General features: G+C 38.9%; 1 protein-coding gene across 4 annotated transcripts in view; it reads right to left on the bottom strand.

Moving 5' to 3' along the window:
* Positions 1 to 786: 786 nt before the first annotated feature.
* fto (FTO alpha-ketoglutarate dependent dioxygenase) overlaps positions 787 to 20,023 on the bottom strand; it is a gene marked incomplete at both ends in the record, with an annotated part of 159,536 nt that continues 140,299 nt past the window's right edge. For 2 of the 4 annotated variants that reach the window (XM_079810668.1, XM_079810667.1), the window contains 2 exons: positions 787 to 2,271; positions 2,496 to 2,636. In XM_079810668.1, coding sequence (XP_079666794.1) covers positions 2,265 to 2,271; positions 2,496 to 2,636 — 148 coding nt within the window. Of the gene's footprint in view, positions 2,272 to 2,491; positions 2,637 to 20,023 lie in introns of those variants that run through there. The other 2 variants (XM_079810666.1, XM_079810669.1) reach the window with 1 other exon arrangement.

Raw genomic sequence — 20,023 nt, 5'->3', positions numbered from 1 at the left:
ACCCCTAAACCTATCAATAACAGAAAACTTTCTGCATTTGTACATTTTCAAAAACACATCACTTAGTATGGTTTTCTTCATGGGGACCAAAACATTTCCTCACAAGGCCAAGGATTTCAGATATTGCCATATTTTTGGGGACATTTTGTTATCATAATGTAGAGTATACCTGGACCACATACACACATAGACACACACTTTAATATATCCAGAAGTTTGATCCAAATATCTAAAACTACATCTGAGATTCAAAATTTAATTTAAACCTAAAAATATGTATGATGCAAAATGCATAAAAAAGTATTTAAGATTTCCAAGGTCGCTAAATAAAATTGTATTTTTTGACATTGGCCATGTGAGCTCATTTGTACAAAAGACCAGATTTCCTTGCTAAGCCATTCTGAAATTTGTTTTAGAGTTTTAGATAAAAATGTTCCCTCAAATGCTGATATTGCCATTTATAAACAAACAGCAACAAAAATAATTGTATTACATCTGAACAAAGTAAAGGCATTTTCACTGCTCTGTATTAGCACTGTATTATTATAGGTGTATTACAGTATTTCATTTACATTCCATTAATTAACCATTACTAAATTATATAATGGCTGAAATATCCATATTTATAATGATAAAACTCGAATACTATGAGCAACTATCTAAATGCACAATTTATGATCACCTGTTAAGCAGTGTATAACTGTAATAACAATTCTTCAATAACTTTTAATCAAAATTTTTATAAATTGCTACCAATATACGAATAAAAATTCAAACAGAACGAATAACCATGTACTGATTGATAAACCAGCATTGTATTTTATTTCTATCATAACTAGTGCTTTGCACACACAATGCTTTCAGAAAAGCAGTGGGGCTCGTGGCACTCCGGAAAAGAATTCAGAAAAGAAAAAAAAACACAATGAAAGAAAGATTATATATACACATTTATATTTATATACCAACCTCACAGCATTTACTCAGCAAGAACACAATATTTGGCAACCAATGACAACTCAACTCAACTTCAAAAGTATAAAACACATTAAAGCATCTTCATCGAATACTATAATATGGATTTTCTACATTAACACTGATGACATAGAAAAGCATAAAAATAAAAGAAAGCTGCTGAACTTCAACATTCATCCCTTTTTCATTCATCCTTCATTCGTTTAGAGGACATCAAAGTGCTTTTCCTCGTCTTTCACTCGTTAAAAGATGTTCGAGTGCATTCCTCCCAAAACTGGCAGCATTTCAGACATAGGCAGGCATTATTGAAAGGTTAAGAGCCAATGAGCTGCGAGAATAATGCGACGCAAGGGGTGTAAGTTCTCTTGGAGAGCTCAGTAAAAGCCACCTATCGACACTACTTGGCTTGGGGGAGAAACATCTTATGTATATACACACACACACACGCACATTCAAAATCAGTCACACAAAAATAAAACCGTCTACGCGTTTACATACACACGTGCGTGCCTCGTACCTACATGCACCTATATAGACAAACATCATTGACAAAGTCAGTCTAACAACATTAACTTTACCTTCTCCCTACAAACATTCAGACGGACGCGCACGCAAACATTCAAACAAACTTAGGGCAAACTCAAACATACTAAATCCCTAGACAATACGCCAGGTGAAAGGCAACAGCACGCATATGACACCCGTTAATGATGTCATTACACCCCCACAATCTCATATCCTTTTTTTTAACCGACTTTCTTCCTCAAAAGATGGCACGCAGACAAACACACACACATAGAGGAGAAGTGAACTGTGTACACTGTATACATCTATATAATGTCTGTCCAAAAAAAAAGCTTCAGAGGATATATGGAGAACTGAAGTAAAACATACATACATTTATGGATATATATATATATATATTTATGGATAGGTATTGTATGCTACTACTGATATGCGTCTATGAAGGGTCATTGTAACACTAAGGACTCTGTTAAAGTGATAGTAAACGATACTGATGGCAATAGGAAATAAAATGTCCCATCCAGATGTCACCCTGTATCCACCCCGGTCTCCATCCTTATATCCGTCTGTCCATCCGAGTGGACCTCAATTTGGTGTGTGTGAAGGTGAATGTTGGTCTTCAGGCAAAGGTGGGCCAGAAAGGAGAAACTGAACAGGTGTGTGTTGTACTGTTTTTGGTCACCTGTGATCTCCATCATGGCCTCTATCTCTTAACATCCACCCATACCATTCTTTCTCTCCATTTATATCCTTCTTTTACTAACATCTTACATCCTAGGAGGAAAGAAAAAGCGAAAGTAAGTCACATTTTGAGCATTTACGCTTTACTGTATCAATCTATGAACCACTGTTCATGCGCGACATTCACAGATTGGACATTGTCAGATCTGATCTTCATAAACGGCTAACAATCCTTAAGGCCGCTTTCGATTATTTTAATAATCTCTACATAAAAGAAAATATAAGACCTCAATAAAAACATAGTAATTCTACTTTACCTCCAGAGAAGTGACTCAACGCGGTTGATGATGTCAGAGAGGTCAAAGGGGAGGGGCATGTCAGGATCGTCCTTACTCCAATAGGGTCGGTCGACAGGCGCTTCCTCAGGGGGCAAGGTCTGTGCCAGGCTGGATTGGCATCTATTGGGACAACACATTTATTAAAAACATGATCATTTGATAGATATAATATTAAAAAACTAAAACGAACTAAATAAATACATGCAATATTTATTATATTTTCACAATGAAGTTAAAATGTTTGGGGTCATTGAGATACAATACATTTATTCATCAAAGACACTAAATTGATTTGTGTTGTTTATTTGTATTGTAATGATTAGTATTTTATGATTTATAGTTTATTTGTATTGTATTATTCTTGTAATTCTGCATTTTATTTGTATCGTATTATGTTTGTAGCACTTTGGGTTTTAGAAAAGCACAATATACATAAGAAAGATGCACACTCTGGAATCAACATGCATGCCCCAATGCTAAATTTCAGATTGTAATCATTGTTCACTCATAATAATTACTTAACGACGGCTTCATCAACAAAGAAAGTTATTTTAATATTTTAATATACACTGAAAATGTATATAGTATACTGTATGTGCTTTCCAGGGAGTGTGTGAATAGTTAACTTCACCCTAAACACACAAAGAAGTGTGTGTTTGTCTAGGGGCAGTCCACACACTCATTTCCTGATTTCTTTACGACACACAATAACCTGCCCTAATGACACATTTAAAAAAAAAATCAAAGGACTGTGTAGCTATTGTGTGTGTGTGTGTGTGTATGTATGTGTGGAATGGCATCATCCCCTTGCTCTTCCTTTGAACAAAGCCTTAGGAATGCACTTCTGCAACTCTACAAGTGTAAGCAGTGTAAATCACCTTCTAAGCACACCTGGCCAGTGCAGATTAATATCTCAATCATTTACACCTGGGCAGGTGAAGCCTGTGGCTTTAATTCCAAAGTAACTTTGATGTTACAGCATTTCATTTAGTCACCTAATTAATATACAGTGTGGTTTTCACTAGAATATGACAATATAGCGTCTCATAAACATGACAAAACTGTGTGTGTGTGTGTGTGGGCATGTTTTTGTGAAATATCAGGACACAAATGTGTATAATGACATGGGTATGACATAGGTATTACAAAAAGAGGGTGAAATATGAGGACGTTCCCCATGTCCTCACTTTTCAAAATGCTTATAAATCATACAGAACAAAGTTTTTTTCACAGAAAGTGAACTGCACAGTCTCCTGTGAGGGTTAGGTTTAGGGGCAGGGGCAGTGTAAGAGGATAGAAAATACGGTTTGTACGGTATAAAAACCATTACGCCTATGGAATGTCCTCACATTTCACAAAAACAAACATGTGTGTGTGTGTGTGTGTGTGAGTGTGTGTGAGAAAGAGAGAGAGGAGGAATTTTTGGAAACATTTTGCATATGTTTCAATGCACAACAAAATAATCGTTTTTGACCACCAAATCTGCATATTAGAATGATTTGAAAATTCAGCTTTGCTGTCCTAGGAATAAATTATTTATATTTTAAATAAATGATCAAATAAAATATTCAACTGTTATATTGTAATACTTTAACAATAGTAATGTTTTACTGTATTTTTCATCAAATAAATGCAGCCTTGGTGAGCATTAGAGACTTTTTTTGTCATTTTTTATTTCAAAATATCTGGGGAAATTATGAGTCATACTTCAGAAAAAGAATATCATAGAGACTTGGGGTAGGTGGATTTTTTGGACTTGAGCCAGTAAGCAGCCACCTAGCAACCAAAAAAATGCAATTCAGTTTAGCTCCATTAGTGGCGTGGGACTGACACACTTCACCTTTAATACAGGAATAATCACTATCCTCACAAATACACAAAGTTCTGCCACAAACGCTTATCTCAAGCAATCATAGCCTATAATAAACACTAATGGTCTTCCACTCAAAGACTGCAGCGGTGCCCAAAGGAGGCCAATGTTATGGATGAGTCTGTGCTGTCCAGCGGTCAGAGGACAGCCCCTCTCTGACACTATTTGTGGTTATATATTTTGTAAGGGCCACTTAATGGTGGAGTGGCTCTCCTGTTAAGTGCTGTCTCTCCAACTGCACCAGCCACATGAGAGGCTGCATTACACGCCGAGGGTGGAATTAGCATATAGCGCTTCGATATATCATCCTCATACTGCATCAGGGCTTGACAATAACATCCGTTAACATGCGCTAAGTACTCTAATGTAGCACATCAGTTCATAAATAATATGAGAGCTCGTTCTATACACGCATGCGTGTGTGTTTAAATTCTCTCATCATTTACTGGATAATTGGAAGAGACAGAGAAGAGGTAACTGAAGTAAATAGACTGTGGTGAAAAAGACCGCATGCACACAAATGAATGCTAGCCATAAAGATCCACACAAACATACACACTTAAAGGAATAGTTTGCAAAAAAATCTACATTTTGAAATCATTTACTCACTCTTTATGTTGTTCCTAACTTGTAAAGGACAGGTGGAATGCAAACGTAGCAGAATGTCCAAGCTGCTATACTAACAATAAAAGTTGTATAAATTAACATTAATATAAACTACTGTTCAAGATTTGTTTTTTCTCAAATAAATTAATATTTATTTAGAGAGGGCACATTAAATTGATTAAAAGGGACAGTAAATACAATTACAATGTTACAGGTCCCATTTTATTTTAGGTGGCCTTAACTACTGTGTACTTACATCAACAAGTAAGTACGTACTTATTGTGTTCATATTGTATTGCAAAACACGCTTATACTGAGGTAGGATATGGGTTAAAGTTAGGGACAGGTGTGGTGGTATGGGTAAGTTTAAGTGCAGGGTTAGGTGTCAAGGGAAGTGTCAACAGTGTAATTATAGATGTAACTACAGAAATTAATTACAGATGTAATTGCATGCAGGTAATCTTTAAAACACAAGTACAATGTAAAAACACGTATGTACACTATAAGTGCTTTTAGTCATAGTAGTTAAGGCCACGTAATATAAAGTGGGCCCATGTTACAAAACAAATTCTATTTTAAAAAAAAGAAAATCTGTTCTTTTAAACTTTCTATTCATCAAAAGCAGAAAATGTGGAAGAAGAGACCAACATTAAGTTATAAGAGTTTCATAAAACAAATGGTGAGTAAATCATGATGGAATTTTTCCATTATGATGGTACAGTTTGTGGTGAGAGTGTGCAACCGATGTGAAGCAACCTCCCAAAATATAGAACATTTTAATGTCATAATGTTGAATCACTTTCTAATCATGATTGTACCATTTATCATTTAGGTTAAAGAAACTCCATGTGACTCCATGTTGCATTTCCATCTGCAGTCAGTAGATAAAGTGTGTGTGTGTGTGTGTGTGTACTATTGGAAGTATATTTTGGAAGTGTATGCCAACCATCCATACAGATTAACCTCCGCGAGATGCAGTCTACCTCTCCCATCTGACCCGCGCTCAGGAGAGATCGACGTTACAATCACTCATTTCAATTTGCTCTGAAACCCTATAACCCTATAGCCAGGCCTGCTGGAATAGCGAGCTAATGTGGAGGGAAGGAGATCTATCACCTCTGTTCTTCTGGGGGGTGGCTCACATACTCCCACCCTGACACATTCGGCGCACTTGAACTTCGACTCGGCCTGCGAACAATGCAACGCATACACGCACACCTGGCCTCCCAGCTGAAACTAACCACTTTAGCTAAAGTGAGTGTTAATTATGGACAGGCAAGCAGTCAATAAAAGGTTAATGCAGAAGGCAGTGGATAAATTCCTTTAAGCATTGCATCACTAGGCCATATCTGGGCAGCACGCAAGGCTCTCTCTGTGTCTGATCAATACATTTTACTGTAATGTTCTCCGCATCGATTTCCCTCGCTCTCTGTATCCTCCTCCAACTGAGATAAACTAGAGGAGAGGGGGAGTGAAAAGCAAGAAGGAACTGATAAATGAAATGATTAAAACCTCTTTTCAGTTGGACTTTCCCTCTCTGTGACATATCGCTGTGGTTTATAGCATGGCGCTGGACTTCACCTCCAAGGTTGTACATTACCTGCCCCCCTCTCTTAAAGGGAGTAAAATGCCCTTATTAGACAACATCAGAGCTCCTGCCCGCCACCATTACGCTGATAGATGTAGGGCTAAAATGCTGGGTACACAGACAGGAGACAATGCTAATTGCATTAGCCCACCAGGAGATCATTTACAACCATACAGCTACAAATGGGCTGTTTGATTAGGACATTACGGTGAGGTTAGCCTGCGCGCTATCCTGTATCTACATGTGATAAGCACTTTTTGTTCAGCGGTGTGTCTATGTGAATTCTGCGGTTTGTATGCGCCTGCTGTAAATTTTACAGATATTTATATGTTGTTACTCAAACAGGGTGGAGATTTTTTCCCCCCTTTTCGAACTTCTTTGTTCTCATTTCACGCGCACAGGTGTGAAGGGTGTATGTGTGTCGACACACAGGTGTGTAGTTTTATGATTTTTGGCAGTGATTGGCCCCGTTCAGAAAATACCATCAAACGAGTCATGCAAAAACAAGTGAGCCGATCATAAATCACAGTTTGGCTCTAGGGCTCATGCAGGCAATCACATCTCCAATTTGAGAGTACGAACAAGCAGACTGATTACATCTTCAACAGACTCTTCAGATAGTCCCATTTAAAACTATAAAAAAAAGGGTCCGTCTGGTTCGTTTTTTGTTGTTTCTGAACTGAACTGGAGCTGATCTAAACTGAATGTAAATGGACATTATTTGTCAATGAGTTTTAGGAACAGTAATTATTCAGTTTCATTGATGTTCTATATCAGAAAGCAAGTGCAAATCCTCAGATCATTTGAGCATCTGTGCAGAACTAACCAACGAAATAAATAAATACTTAGTAAACGCATCTGGGTGGGTGGGTGACTGTCTGGGTAAACTATTGGCATGTGATCATTTTAAAAACCTCAGGCAAATAAAACTAGCATCTGATCTACCATTTCCCTCAATAAATGGCTATAAAAAAATGTGGGTTCCCCCCCCTTTTTTCTTTATTTTACCATGAGTATAAGTGGTTTGGAAGACAATGATTTGGGTGGAAGGCAATGAGTCCACCAGAGGCAGGAGGTCTTTTGCATCTGAACTCCAACAGCTAACAGCAGACCACATGAAACGAGCTCTCCCAAGCTCTGGTATAGGACACACAGACACCGCAAGAGAGAACAGGGAGAGACCCCGCCAGCACACCTTTACTCAGACGGGCTCGTTTGATGTGGTGAGAGTGGGTGTCTGGGTCCTAACCCAACCAGATGACATGAAAAACACACACATGCACACACACAGAGCGGTTGCCTCTAAACGGCTCTCATAATTGAGGTAATAAAAAGGGGCTGAAGACTTAAGCTGATTGCAGAGGAGGCCACTGCTGTCTCTGAACTCTCAAAACCAGGTGGACGTCTATTAGCCTGTTAACACCGTAACAAATTATCCCACACGCCCCTCCGATCGCCCCCCTCAGGCCTCATGAAGGAACGCAGCCAGATGTCAACACTAGCACCGGTTTACAGCACACGACACGCCACTACAAACGAAGACAGGTTGTAATAAGGAGACGTGCGTAAAGTCAGTCAGTCAGTCAGGTCAGGTCTGAAGTCATTTGTCTGTCAGTCAGTTCTGTTAAATGACATCTGAATGAAGCTGCATGGGTCTCAGTGTCCCTTCGGACGTTGTCCCACCTGGACCGCCATCCCTTTATATATCATCAACGCAAAAACAAATAGTGTTGCAGTAACTTGTGCCCTGACACGTCCAACCTACTGAGGTGACAGCCTCACACATACAACATTGTGATATTCTGAGCCAAAACTAATTAGTAGGTTTAAAACGACACTAGGGGTTTTTCACTCTGATGGTGTTTATTTACATGTCGGAATGAAATATGGAGAGGTTAGGAGATGGAAAGGGCTATATATGTGCATGTGTGTGTGTGTGTGTGTGTGAGAGAGAGAAAAGTGCCTGAGGGAGAGGAGGTTATGAGGTTCTGAATGTTTGCAGTTTTTCACAGGGGAGTGTTTGAGGGCCAATAAATCTTTGAGTGATCAGGAAGTGGATAACAGCGAGGCTGGGAACACTAACACTGCGTTTAACATGTTAAATGTCTGCCACATCACTGCCATGAAAACTGACAAATGCACCAGTAAAACGATCAGTCTCATGGATACATAAAAGAACATACACCTGTATGTGTCCTGTATGCTATATACACACGCTTAGTAGGAACTCTTTTGGCGGCGCTGAGAACATGCGCACACAGCGCTTCCATTCTCCATCTTTACGATCTGTTTAACAGTCCTGACTAATACGTTATTAGATATAACTGTTATAAAAAGAAAGATAGTAAATGAAAAAGTGTGGTTGATGTCCAGTCGCAAGCTGAGCAGAAATACATAATCAAGTTTCGCTTGGTCACCTCAAAGTTGCGTTGGATTTTCTCCTTAGCATGAAGGTTGAAGCCCATTTATCACTGTTTTCCTTATTTGTAGAGTTGGTTTGTGGAGTGAATATATAGGCTATAATCTTTATGTTTACACAGCTTTTTTTTTTTTTAAAGGGCGGATGTTATAACACACTAAACACAGACTTTTTAAAACAGTGTTTCGCGTGCATTCGGCCAATCACCCTACTCTAAAGTAGGAGCTAATTTAGTTCCCCCTAAAAGGTGTTCCTAGAACTAAAATTGTTCCCAGTTCCTGCAGTGAAAAGCGGGTATACTTACACCATTAGTTCATAGTTCTAGGAACTATGAACCCATAAATAGGCCTATTCTGACACATATACTGCAACTTCAGTGACCCACACCTGACCGCAGTCACATGAGTCCATGGGACATCTATAATAGGTCATATGTTTGTTTTGTTTTTAAGTCTGAAAATTACAGAAATAATGAGAATGACTCATAAAGCATACTTTTTAAATTGCTATTTTTAAGAAAATACATCATATATAAAATATACAATGATTGCATATTGAAAATGACGCAAATAAATATTAGCAAGTGTTAGCAACACTACAAGAAGTTAATTTTTTTATTGCACCAGGCAACATGGACTAATAATGAACAATAATTTTATAGCATTAACTGATATTAAAGTTAATATTATTACATATTAATATATTTTTTACCATTTCAAGTTGTATAACTTAACATTAAAGCTACACTGTGTGATATTTTCTCCCATCTAGCGGTGAAAAGGTATATGACCATCCAGTGAATATTAGTTTCTGTTCCTCTCAATTCCAATTTCGTCTCAATTCCAACTCCTACGTTGGCCGATTTAGTCCAAGATTAACATGGCTTCCAGTTCGACCTCGTCCACATTCGACACAGAACCATCGAGTGATAAAACGCGAAAGGCGAAGCTTGAATTTACCGGTATATCCCTCTTTGGCTAATGTACTTTCAAGATGGAGGGGCAACATGGCGACCTGCATTCGAACCCCTCACCCGTATGTATTTTCAATGGCATATTATAAACTTACGAGAATACTTTACTACTTGAAAGAAGTAAATAAACATTAACGAGCACGTATATTTTTTAAAGAACTAAGTGTTTTTAGCTAAGAATAAACTAAAAAAGTTACACAGTGTAGATTTAATGTACACACCAGGTAATTTGAGGGCAGTACTTTTTTTTTTTTTAAGGAACTTTTATTTAGCAAGGGCCCATTAAATTGATCAAAAGTGACAGAAAATATGTTTATAAATGTTAAAAAAAGTTTTAGTTCAAATAAATGCTAAATTCTTGACTATTCATCAAATAGTCATGAAAAAATGTGCCACAGTTTCCAAATAATAATAAGAAATTATTAGCAGAAAATTAGCATATTAGAATGATTTCTGAGAAGGATCATATGACACTGAAGACTGGATTGGAAAATCTATTTTAAATTGTAACAATATTTCACAACCTTACAGTTTTACTGCATTTTTTAATCAAATAAATGCAGCTTTGGTGAGACTTCTTTCAAAAACATTCAACAATTTTACTGACCCCAAACATTTTTAACAGTGGAGTATTGTGAATGAAAATTATTTAACAATGAACAATAGTATATTTATGAATTAACATGAACTGATAAATAAATGCTGTAAAAATGTGTCCATTGTTAGTTCATTATATGTTATTACTCAAATTAAAGCACAGAATAACTAAGCAGAATAACAATGGTGAAAGGCCTTAAAATGAGTTTAAACATAGGAAAGTGTAAACACACCAAATAAAACAGGTGAATACAATAACAACGGATGGCGTAAAATGATTGAATGATTAGATTAGACAGTGGATGTAGAAGTGAAAAGAAATCTCTCATTTTGGGAGGTGACATGTATCATCATTCTATTCAAACAACACAAATGAATTCATGTCATCTCATTAGAAACAAATAGAGCTGTGCTCTAATACAAATTCTGTTTGGCAACTTCATTTGACACGTACCACTAAGATTTTGCTTCCGGAAACTCTGAGGACAGGACAGGCTGGTCTCAGTTACAAAGAATTGGTTACAGAGAGAGCCGCAGGTGCCAACTGTCATGTTCTCACGAATGACAGTAGTGAAATGGCACATTCTACCAGTAAAACAGACAACATTACAAAGTGACATAATAAAAAAGGAATTTGTTCAAATATGAGCAGCATTCATGCAGTAAATAATCTACAGATAATCAGAGAGAAACTAAAAAAAATCAGAAAATCAAAGCAAAGAGATGTGAGAGAACATCCACCAGGTGTTTAAAGTCCTGAATCACCTGCTCCTCCTGCTGTGTGAAAAGCATTTTTTGCAGCCTATTAAGTAAATTGTGTAATTAAAACAGTGTGGCATTTAAAAGCCTGTGAACTGCCAACAATTTGTTGAAGGGAGCGGTCAGGTTGCCAGGCCCCTGGGGCACTGCAACAAGCAGGTATAGCAGAATCACAGACATGGGTAATGGGTGGAGAATTTGTGTTTACACAGTGTGCGTGTGTGTGTAAGTGAGGGAAAAAGGGAGAAAAATTAAGAAAGCAAATTAAATGACAAATTGTATGCATGCGTGTGTGTGTTCGTTTAAAAGGATGTGTGCTAGCTATAAGGAGGAGGTGATGTGTGCGTGTGTGTTAACGGCAATGAAGCAATGTAGTTAAAGTGATAGATAAACACATGCTTGACAGAATCAAACAGGTTATCTTTGTTGTAAATAGAATGGATATTTCCCATCTATTGATATTAAGTAATTTGCTGTGTAATGTACCCAGCCCTTTGTCTACACCGACCGAGCTTTACTAGCGTCAACAGCAAATGAAAAGCCACAATGAGGGTTTACAGAAGCCTTTGTGTTTTTGCAGTGGCCTCATACCTTAAGGACTAACAGAGACATTGAGACTAAAGAGCACACGAACAATTGGACTGGAGAAAGTTGTTAAAGAGGACAATGGGAATGTTCCAGTTCAAACAAAAGTTTCTATGGAGCACAATAGCAGGATAAACATGAGATTTGTCTCAGTTTCCAAAATTAACTCTTGTAATTCAATACAACAGTAGCAAATCGGCACAAATACAAAGAAAATACAGACAAAACTCATGTTCATGCTTATTTAAAGAGGCCATAACACACTTTTAAAATGATAATCATAACTGTTTTTAATGACCATTTTCACCCTCTCTCTGACCCTGAGAATTAAATGTGCCATGCACTTTACGCTGCTTTGTATAACTTATGTATATGTATGTACACAATTATTAAATTAAAACACAACTCCATCAAACTTATTTTAAATGGTAAAAATATCAAGAGCTCACACTTACAAAATTGAAAGCATGTTCATATCCACCAGTGATTCAAGTTTGATAAATTCATTTGGCATTGTTTAATACTGCGAGCACAAACTGTATGCCAGTAAAATGAAGTCAGTGGGTGTGTTAAGATAAGTGGGATATAATTAGTTTTCATTTTAATTAGCGATTTCACCATGCTATACGCAAGAAGCTGAAAAGGTGTGGGACACAAAAGCAATGGTCCATATATAGTGCATGTTTACATGGAATTGTATACTGTCAGTGCAGTGATGTATGAAGCACAGCTCAGAAGTCACTTTCAAAACAAGAGCTGTTCTGTGAAATTCCAGATTGCTTGGATTCCTATTGAAATGAGTGGATTTTGAACGCAACAATATGCAAAACAGCGGTAAGTGTGAGTGCACCTTGACACAGCAGTTTCTGTGGCAGCTTCACTTCAACTCAATCATGCAACTACAGTTAAAGTTTTTTATGTTGTTTATATGTCTATGTGGCTAATGATGCTACTCAGCATCATTGCGGAGTATTTTCTTCTTAAAACTGCAGTAAAAATAAACAAAAAGAAATCGCTGGTGTTTCTTACATCGCAAACTACCTTGTAACCAATCACGTCAATGTGCGGGCAGGCTTTAGCATATCATCATCAACTGCAAAGCAGGGAAGTCTCAAGAGAAGCCAGGTTATCCCAGTATATTTTTCTGTTGATAAGAATTTAGCAATGTAAGGGGTGAATTATGTATATGATGTATATTATGATGTTATGATGAACTATATGCCTTCCTCCTGATGTTCTAAGTTGTTCAAAGTATTTCTAAGCATATTGATTTTTAGATGGTGAGTGGGAACATGGTGTGTGTAACATCAGCAACACATTATTATGTGTTTGAATATAGTCAAGCAAAAGGCTAATCATATGAATTACCGTTATGTGTCAGACGTTGTGAAGAGCGATACCATTGTGCAGCGGTTGGTTCACTGAAGTTGAACGAGTGGATCTCTGAGCTGGTGTGAGTGAGCGGAGGCGGGGTTAATTTGCATATTCATGAATCGGCGTATACTAAACAAAGCAAGGGTCTAGAGTTATATTCAAGCTATTTTAAGGCATAATTTTTTTTTTCCACAGGAAAAAACTTTTCATATATGTAATTTGGTAATCAAAGATGAGTTTTAAGGGATAAAATACAGGGGGATTTTAAAAACTAACATGCCTGTTCAGTATAATGGTAAACCCATTATAATTATAGTAATTTAAGTGATTGAACAATCATAGATTAATTTAAATGGAATTTCACTTTCCTCTTATCATATTGGGGGGTTGTTTCAGGGTAATAATTTAAAATATATACATTTTTTTCTAATTTAAAGACACAGCATGGGTTCCCCCAATTTAGTATTTTGTTACAATGGTGGTTTCTTAATTCTTTTTGGACTCGGAACAAAGTTGAAGTTATGAAAATTGTTTTCATAGTACACTAAACTCTTTAATCTCAAAAGATCAAGCAAAATTTGATTCCTCATGATGTGACCTTTACATTTTTGCAAGTATAATTCAGCATCGCTGTGTTTAGCAGCAGTAATTGTTTCCTCTGCTTCATGCGATCCCCATTAAAGCTGCATAAACCACACTGTAATCTCTCTGAACCTCGGTGGATGGCTGTGTTCGCCCACAGAGCTCAGCTACGGGGGACGGTGAGATGACCGGCTTAAGGGGTTAACTGCTGATCTGGAAACAGCAGGGTGGATCGCTAAAGGGGCTCAGTTGTCAGACTCGCAGACCCTCAGCTGGCCCGAGGCCAGTGTCTGAGAGCAAACAAGCATGAGCCAGACAGCCCAGTCAATCTGAGAGATTACATTCTTCACAACTGTTTAGCCTCTGCTCCCCTGGAACGAAACGACCAACACAAAGTACAGAAAGTTATCATTTGTGTCGCTCCGAAGTCTAAAGGCTGTGTGTGAATGAGAAAATGGCATGAAGGGGCAAAACTGGCCAGAGAGGAGGACGAAGAGGAACAGAGATATAAAAGAGAGGGGGTCAGTCTCTCAAGGGACTCCCAACATACTGAGTACAACATCAACATGTCACCATCCATTCCCCCTCCTTCCTGTAAATCTGAGGACCCAGACTCTTCAGGCCTAATGACTCCTGACTCACTCCGTCCACCTCCAGCCAGTCACCGCACATGGCTAGAACAGACAGAAAATCATTCAGCAGCTTGCCTGAATGAATATTTGATGGGGAGAGAGTATTTTTGCCCATGGTGAATAAGAACACCGAATGTGTGTGTATTGTGTGTGTGTCTGCATGGTTCTTGCCTTTTATACAGCTTTTCAAGGAAAATTCTGAGAGTTTTTGCCTCCCATAGCTGATTAGCGTCTTCCAAAGTAACAGTTCCTCCACTGTTAGCATCAATCAGTGCTTCTATAAAGGTCAACGGACAAATTTACCATTTACCACATCAGTTAACTTACCTCAACCAACGAAAATCTTTATTTAACCTGGTGCCAAATCGTTTCCCCTTCCAAGAATCTATAACTGACATGTTCAGAGCATCTGTTGGTTGTGGCATCTGGCACAGAGAGTGAGTTATATCTGCAGCGTTAGCCATTTTACGTCATGAGTGATGTTCGTGTGCTTAGCGTCTTACCTTTAATTGAGCTCTTTAGCCAAGCTTTGGCTGCCTGCCATTATACACACTACAAAACACGGTTCTGCAGAAAAACAAACACATGGAATACAATATGCTGTCTGTCAAAAACAAGTTTCCGATTCATTCAATCCTCAACCGGTTTGCTATTTCAGAGCAAGGCATGTGAAGATTTCGTGTCCTCTCCCACGGTATTATTTGTTGCTCCGACACTTATTCAAAGCATCATTATCGAGCAAACCCAAAATACCAGGTGAGCCTTTGATGAGGATGGTTCACTTAATTAAAAACGAACAGGTTACAACACCACACTCCCTCCCCCTTTTGTTGTTTAATAAAAGTGCGAGCTGCGTGCCAAATTTCTCTACACTGAAATGGTTTGGAGATGCCGAAAAGAGCAGAGGATCACAGTGACAGAATTACTGCCGCCACCTGTGACCTCACTGAACGATGTTGCATTTACATACCGTACAACTTTCTACTCCAGAGTTCAAAGTGGATTCGGTCCAGCCATTTTTTGAGATTGCTTCATACATGTTAAAACAGACGTCTGAATTACAGTCTATTAGCAGATTTAACTCTACAAACCCACACCCAACCCAACATAATGATCTTAAATTAAACAGGCACAAGAATCATCTGAGAATCATAACGCAAATCATTTTCAACAAACATCAAAATACGACAAGAGCTAAACCCTTGTCTACACAGGTTTAGAAAAGAATCAAATTACTCGTGCTAACATTGCGGCTCACCTGCTTTTGTTTGGTTCTAATCTAGCAGATCCTACATTAGCACTTGCGTCCTGTTCAGCAGGATGCTGAACTCTCTGAAAAGGTAGGGAGTGATTTATAACAATTAGTTTCTCATGTCATCAGATATGAATTGCTGTTAAAGGATGTGTGGTATATGTACAAAGGTACAAGTACGTTTTTCCATAAGAGTAAGAGATACATTTCATCAGCTATCAGGATTAGAGCAGAGCAAAGCGTGTCCCCTCCTGGTGGATAACACAGCCCTGGCTCCACCTGACCATGTATGGATAGAACGCATATTAGGGATGCACGATATGCTGGTACATTACCAAAATTAGGCCTACATATTTTTAGGCCAAGTACACACTAAAGTTTCAGAGGTGATAACCACATTTAAATGTGGGAGTGAGTCCAATAGGCCACGTACACACTGTAAAGTTTCAGGAGTGACAACCACATTTAAATGCGGGAGTGAGTTCCCTAAATTATTGTCCCATATGTGTACAGAGCACAACTCACTAATGAAATTACCATGATTGACCCCGTGGTAACCATAGCAACGTTCTGGCGTATCGCGTGTTTGTTATACACTATTCTGACTAAAGAAATATGGCAGCGACAAAAGACAATGTTCAGCAATTTTAAGTGAAGCACAGTCGACAAAGGTGTTTTGAAAGGCTGCTTTTTGTAAATGAGGTTGTCACTATCTGGATTTTTCGGGGGTTCAGTAGGATTAAGCACTAAAAGATGACTGACAACCAAATTGTGTATGGTCACGTACAGACTGCAAAGTTTAACTCGATTTAACTCCATTTAAACGTGGAGCGAGTCCCCTAAATTATCGCTCCACGTATGTACGAAGCACGACTCGCTCCCGAAACTGCGATGAAGAATGGCAGTGGTAACCATAGCAACGTTCTGGCATATTACAGTTAAAAATTATCAAGGTTTATATGTGAGTAAAAGCATAAAAAAAATCTGTTCATTATATAAAGCTATCGTGTCTCTTTAGAAAAATTGGACTAAACCGCTTGATTTAATTTTAAACTTTTTGAAGCGTCAAAGTGGTAGATGAGTGGACTGTCAATGAAGGACAGAAAGCTCTCAGATTCCATTTAAAATAACTTAATTTGTGTTGCAAAGATGAACGAAAGTCTTACGGGTTTGGAATGACATGAGGGTGAGTAAATGATGTTGATTTTTTTCTTTCATTTTTGAGTGAACTAACCCTTAAAGCACTGTGTTGTGTTTTGTTTATTCTTAAAAGCTGCTTCACAGAACTCGTTCTTGTTGTGTTGCCATGTCCACTTATTGTAAGCATTTTGGGGGGTGTATAAGCTTGCCTCATACAGCGAGTGGAAGTTTATGGAGTTATTAAAGTGAGCAGGTGTGGGCTGCGATATCTATTTTCAGCATAAAGCATTTCCTTGTTCGCCAATTTGCTTGTAAGATTCCCCTGATCTCAATCCAATCGAGCATCTGTGGGATGTGCTGAACAAACAAGTCCGATCCATGGAGGTCCCACCTCACAACTTACATGACTTAAAGGATCTGCTGCGAACATCTTGATGCCAGATACCATAGAAAACCTTCAGGGGTCTAGTGGAGTCCATGCCTTGACGGGTCAGGGCTGTTTTGGCAGCAAAAGCGGGACCAACACAATATTAGGACCAGTATTAGGTCATAATGTTATGCCTAATCGATATACACTCACCTAAATGATTATTAGGAACACCTGTTCAATTTCTCATTAATGCAATTATCTAATCAACCAATCACATGGCAGTTGCTTCAATGCATTTAGGGGTGTGGTCCTGGTCAAGACAATCTCCTGAACTCCAAACTGAATGTCAGAATGGGAAAGAAAGGTGATTTAAGCAATTTTGAGTGTGGCATGGTAGTTGGTGCCAGACGGGCCGGTCTGAGTATTTCACAATCTGCTCAGTTACTGGGATTTTCACGCACAACCATTTCTAGGGTTTACAAAGAATGGTGTGAAAAGGGAAAAACATCCAGTATGCGGCAGTCCTGTGGGCGAAAATGCCTTGTTGATGCAAGAGGTCAGAGGAGAATGGGCCGACTGATTCAAGCTGATAGAAGAGCAACTTTGACTGAAATAACCACTTGTTACAACCGAGGTATGCAGCAAAGCATTTGTGAAGCCACAACACACACAACCTTGAGGCGGATGGGCTACAACAGCAGAAGACCCCACCGGGTACCACTCATCTCCACTACAAATAGGCTACAATTTGCACGAGCTCCCCAAAATTGGACAGTTGAAGACTGGAAAAATGTTGCCTGGTCTGATGGGTCTCGATTTCTGTTGAGACATTCAAATGGTAGAGTCAGAATTTGGCGTAAACAGAATGAGAACATGGATCCATCATGCCTTGTTACCACTGTGCAGGTTGGTGGTGGTGGTGTAATGGTGTGGGGGATGTTTTTTGGCACACTTTAGGCCCCTTAGTGCCAATTGGGCATCGTTTAAATGCCACGGCCTACCTGAGCATTGTTTCTGACCATGTCCATCCCTTTATGACCACCATGTACCCATCCTCTGATGGATACTTCCAGCAGGATAGTGCACCATGTCACAAAGCTCCAATCATTTCAAATTGGTTTCTTGAACATGACAATGAGTTCACTGTACTAAAATGGCCCCCACAGTCACCAGATCTCAACCCAATAGAGCATCTTTGGGATGTGGTGGAACGGGAGCTTCGTGCCCTGGATGTGCATCCCACAAATCTCCATCAACTGCAAGATGCTATCCTATCAATATGGGCCAACATTTCTAAAGAATGCTTTCAGCAAATGAATCAATGCCACGTAGAATTAAGGCAGTTCTGAAGGCAAAAGGGGGTCAAACACAGTATTAGTATGGTGTTCCTAATAATCCTTTAGGTGAGTGTATATATATGGAGCATCCCTGATGAATATTGTCACTAAAGAGGAAAAGAGACTAGCCAATGTCACTAACCAAACGTATGCTGCAAAATAAATTAACAAGCTGCGTTTCAAATGTTTCCAAGCATCAAAACTTAGCAGAAATATCGCTTTAGGAGGAAACCTAATGTGGACCACCTCAAGAGACAAAAACAAATCACACAAGTATACTCATGCTAATATCAACTCACTCGCTACTAAGCTTTGCTTTACTTAGCTTTGTGGCTAACCTGAAGGAAAGGAGTTGCATGGAGAGTGCTGGAAGGCAACTATGGGGAAGAAGACATGATGTGGGTGGCTCCCTGTGGCACCCTGCCCTATGGTCCTCTCCTGCGGGCACTGGCTGTCCACCCCACACATCACTCACGCCTCAAATACAGCACACACAGCTTACTGCACCCCATGAGACCTGGGAGTACATTGTCTGATCGCTGTTCACAGCACTGAACAGATACAAATGGTTTATCCATGTAGCTCCGTGGACCCTGGTACCTCTCTCAGTCTCTCTGGCATTCACCTGACAGGGCTGAGCGACAGGCGTGCAAATCTGCAGAGGCCGGATTTAATGCTCTAAAAAGCACATGGGCCACCGCTACCATCCTACCTTTAATCAAAGAGAACGAGAGAGAAAGAGATGCCAGGGTTATGCTCAAATCTCAGACTAGGGGAGCGACATGAACAACAGATGCTCTGACAAACCAAAACAGGAACAAGGAGTCAACACAAGGGAATCGCATACATTCTCTCCGATTGGACAACTGATAGTCACTCTCGGGCGGTAAAAGGCAAGTTCATCTCAGTTCTCAGATGCTCTTTGAAAATAAAATGCCTCCGGTGAGAGGCCCAAACTGGTCAATTATTGCAAGTGTAATACAATTTAGAGAATGTAAACTGAGAAACTAGTTAGCAGGAATGCCCCACTTAGCAACTAAAGCATGTCAGTGTGTTGGTGATGTATAGGTACATTTTCAGTTATGTGTCGATATTACAGATTTTATGATTTACTGTATCTGTCAATATTGGATATCGAGTGTCCAATACTGCACACTTTATAGTGTATGCTCATTTCTGAATTTGGCATTTAGATTACTTTTGCCATCACTAAATGCTCACAAGATGACATGATATAAAGACTGTACTCATAAAAGTGTTTTAATTATGTATGGTGTTTCACTAAAACGTTGAGGAAACTCAGAGTCCTCACATTTATTAGATTTGCGGGCCAAACTGACTGCTAAGTTATTGCAAGTGTAATACAATTCATAGGATGTAAACTGAGAAACTATTCAGTGGGAACATCTCACCATAGCTACAA

This window comes from Gobio gobio, assembly GCF_949357685.1.
Source record: "Gobio gobio genome assembly, chromosome: 2".
NCBI lineage: Eukaryota > Metazoa > Chordata > Actinopteri > Cypriniformes > Gobionidae > Gobio > Gobio gobio.
The sequence above is the reverse complement of the archived record's forward strand: the minus strand, read 5'-3'. Positions and strand labels throughout refer to the sequence as shown.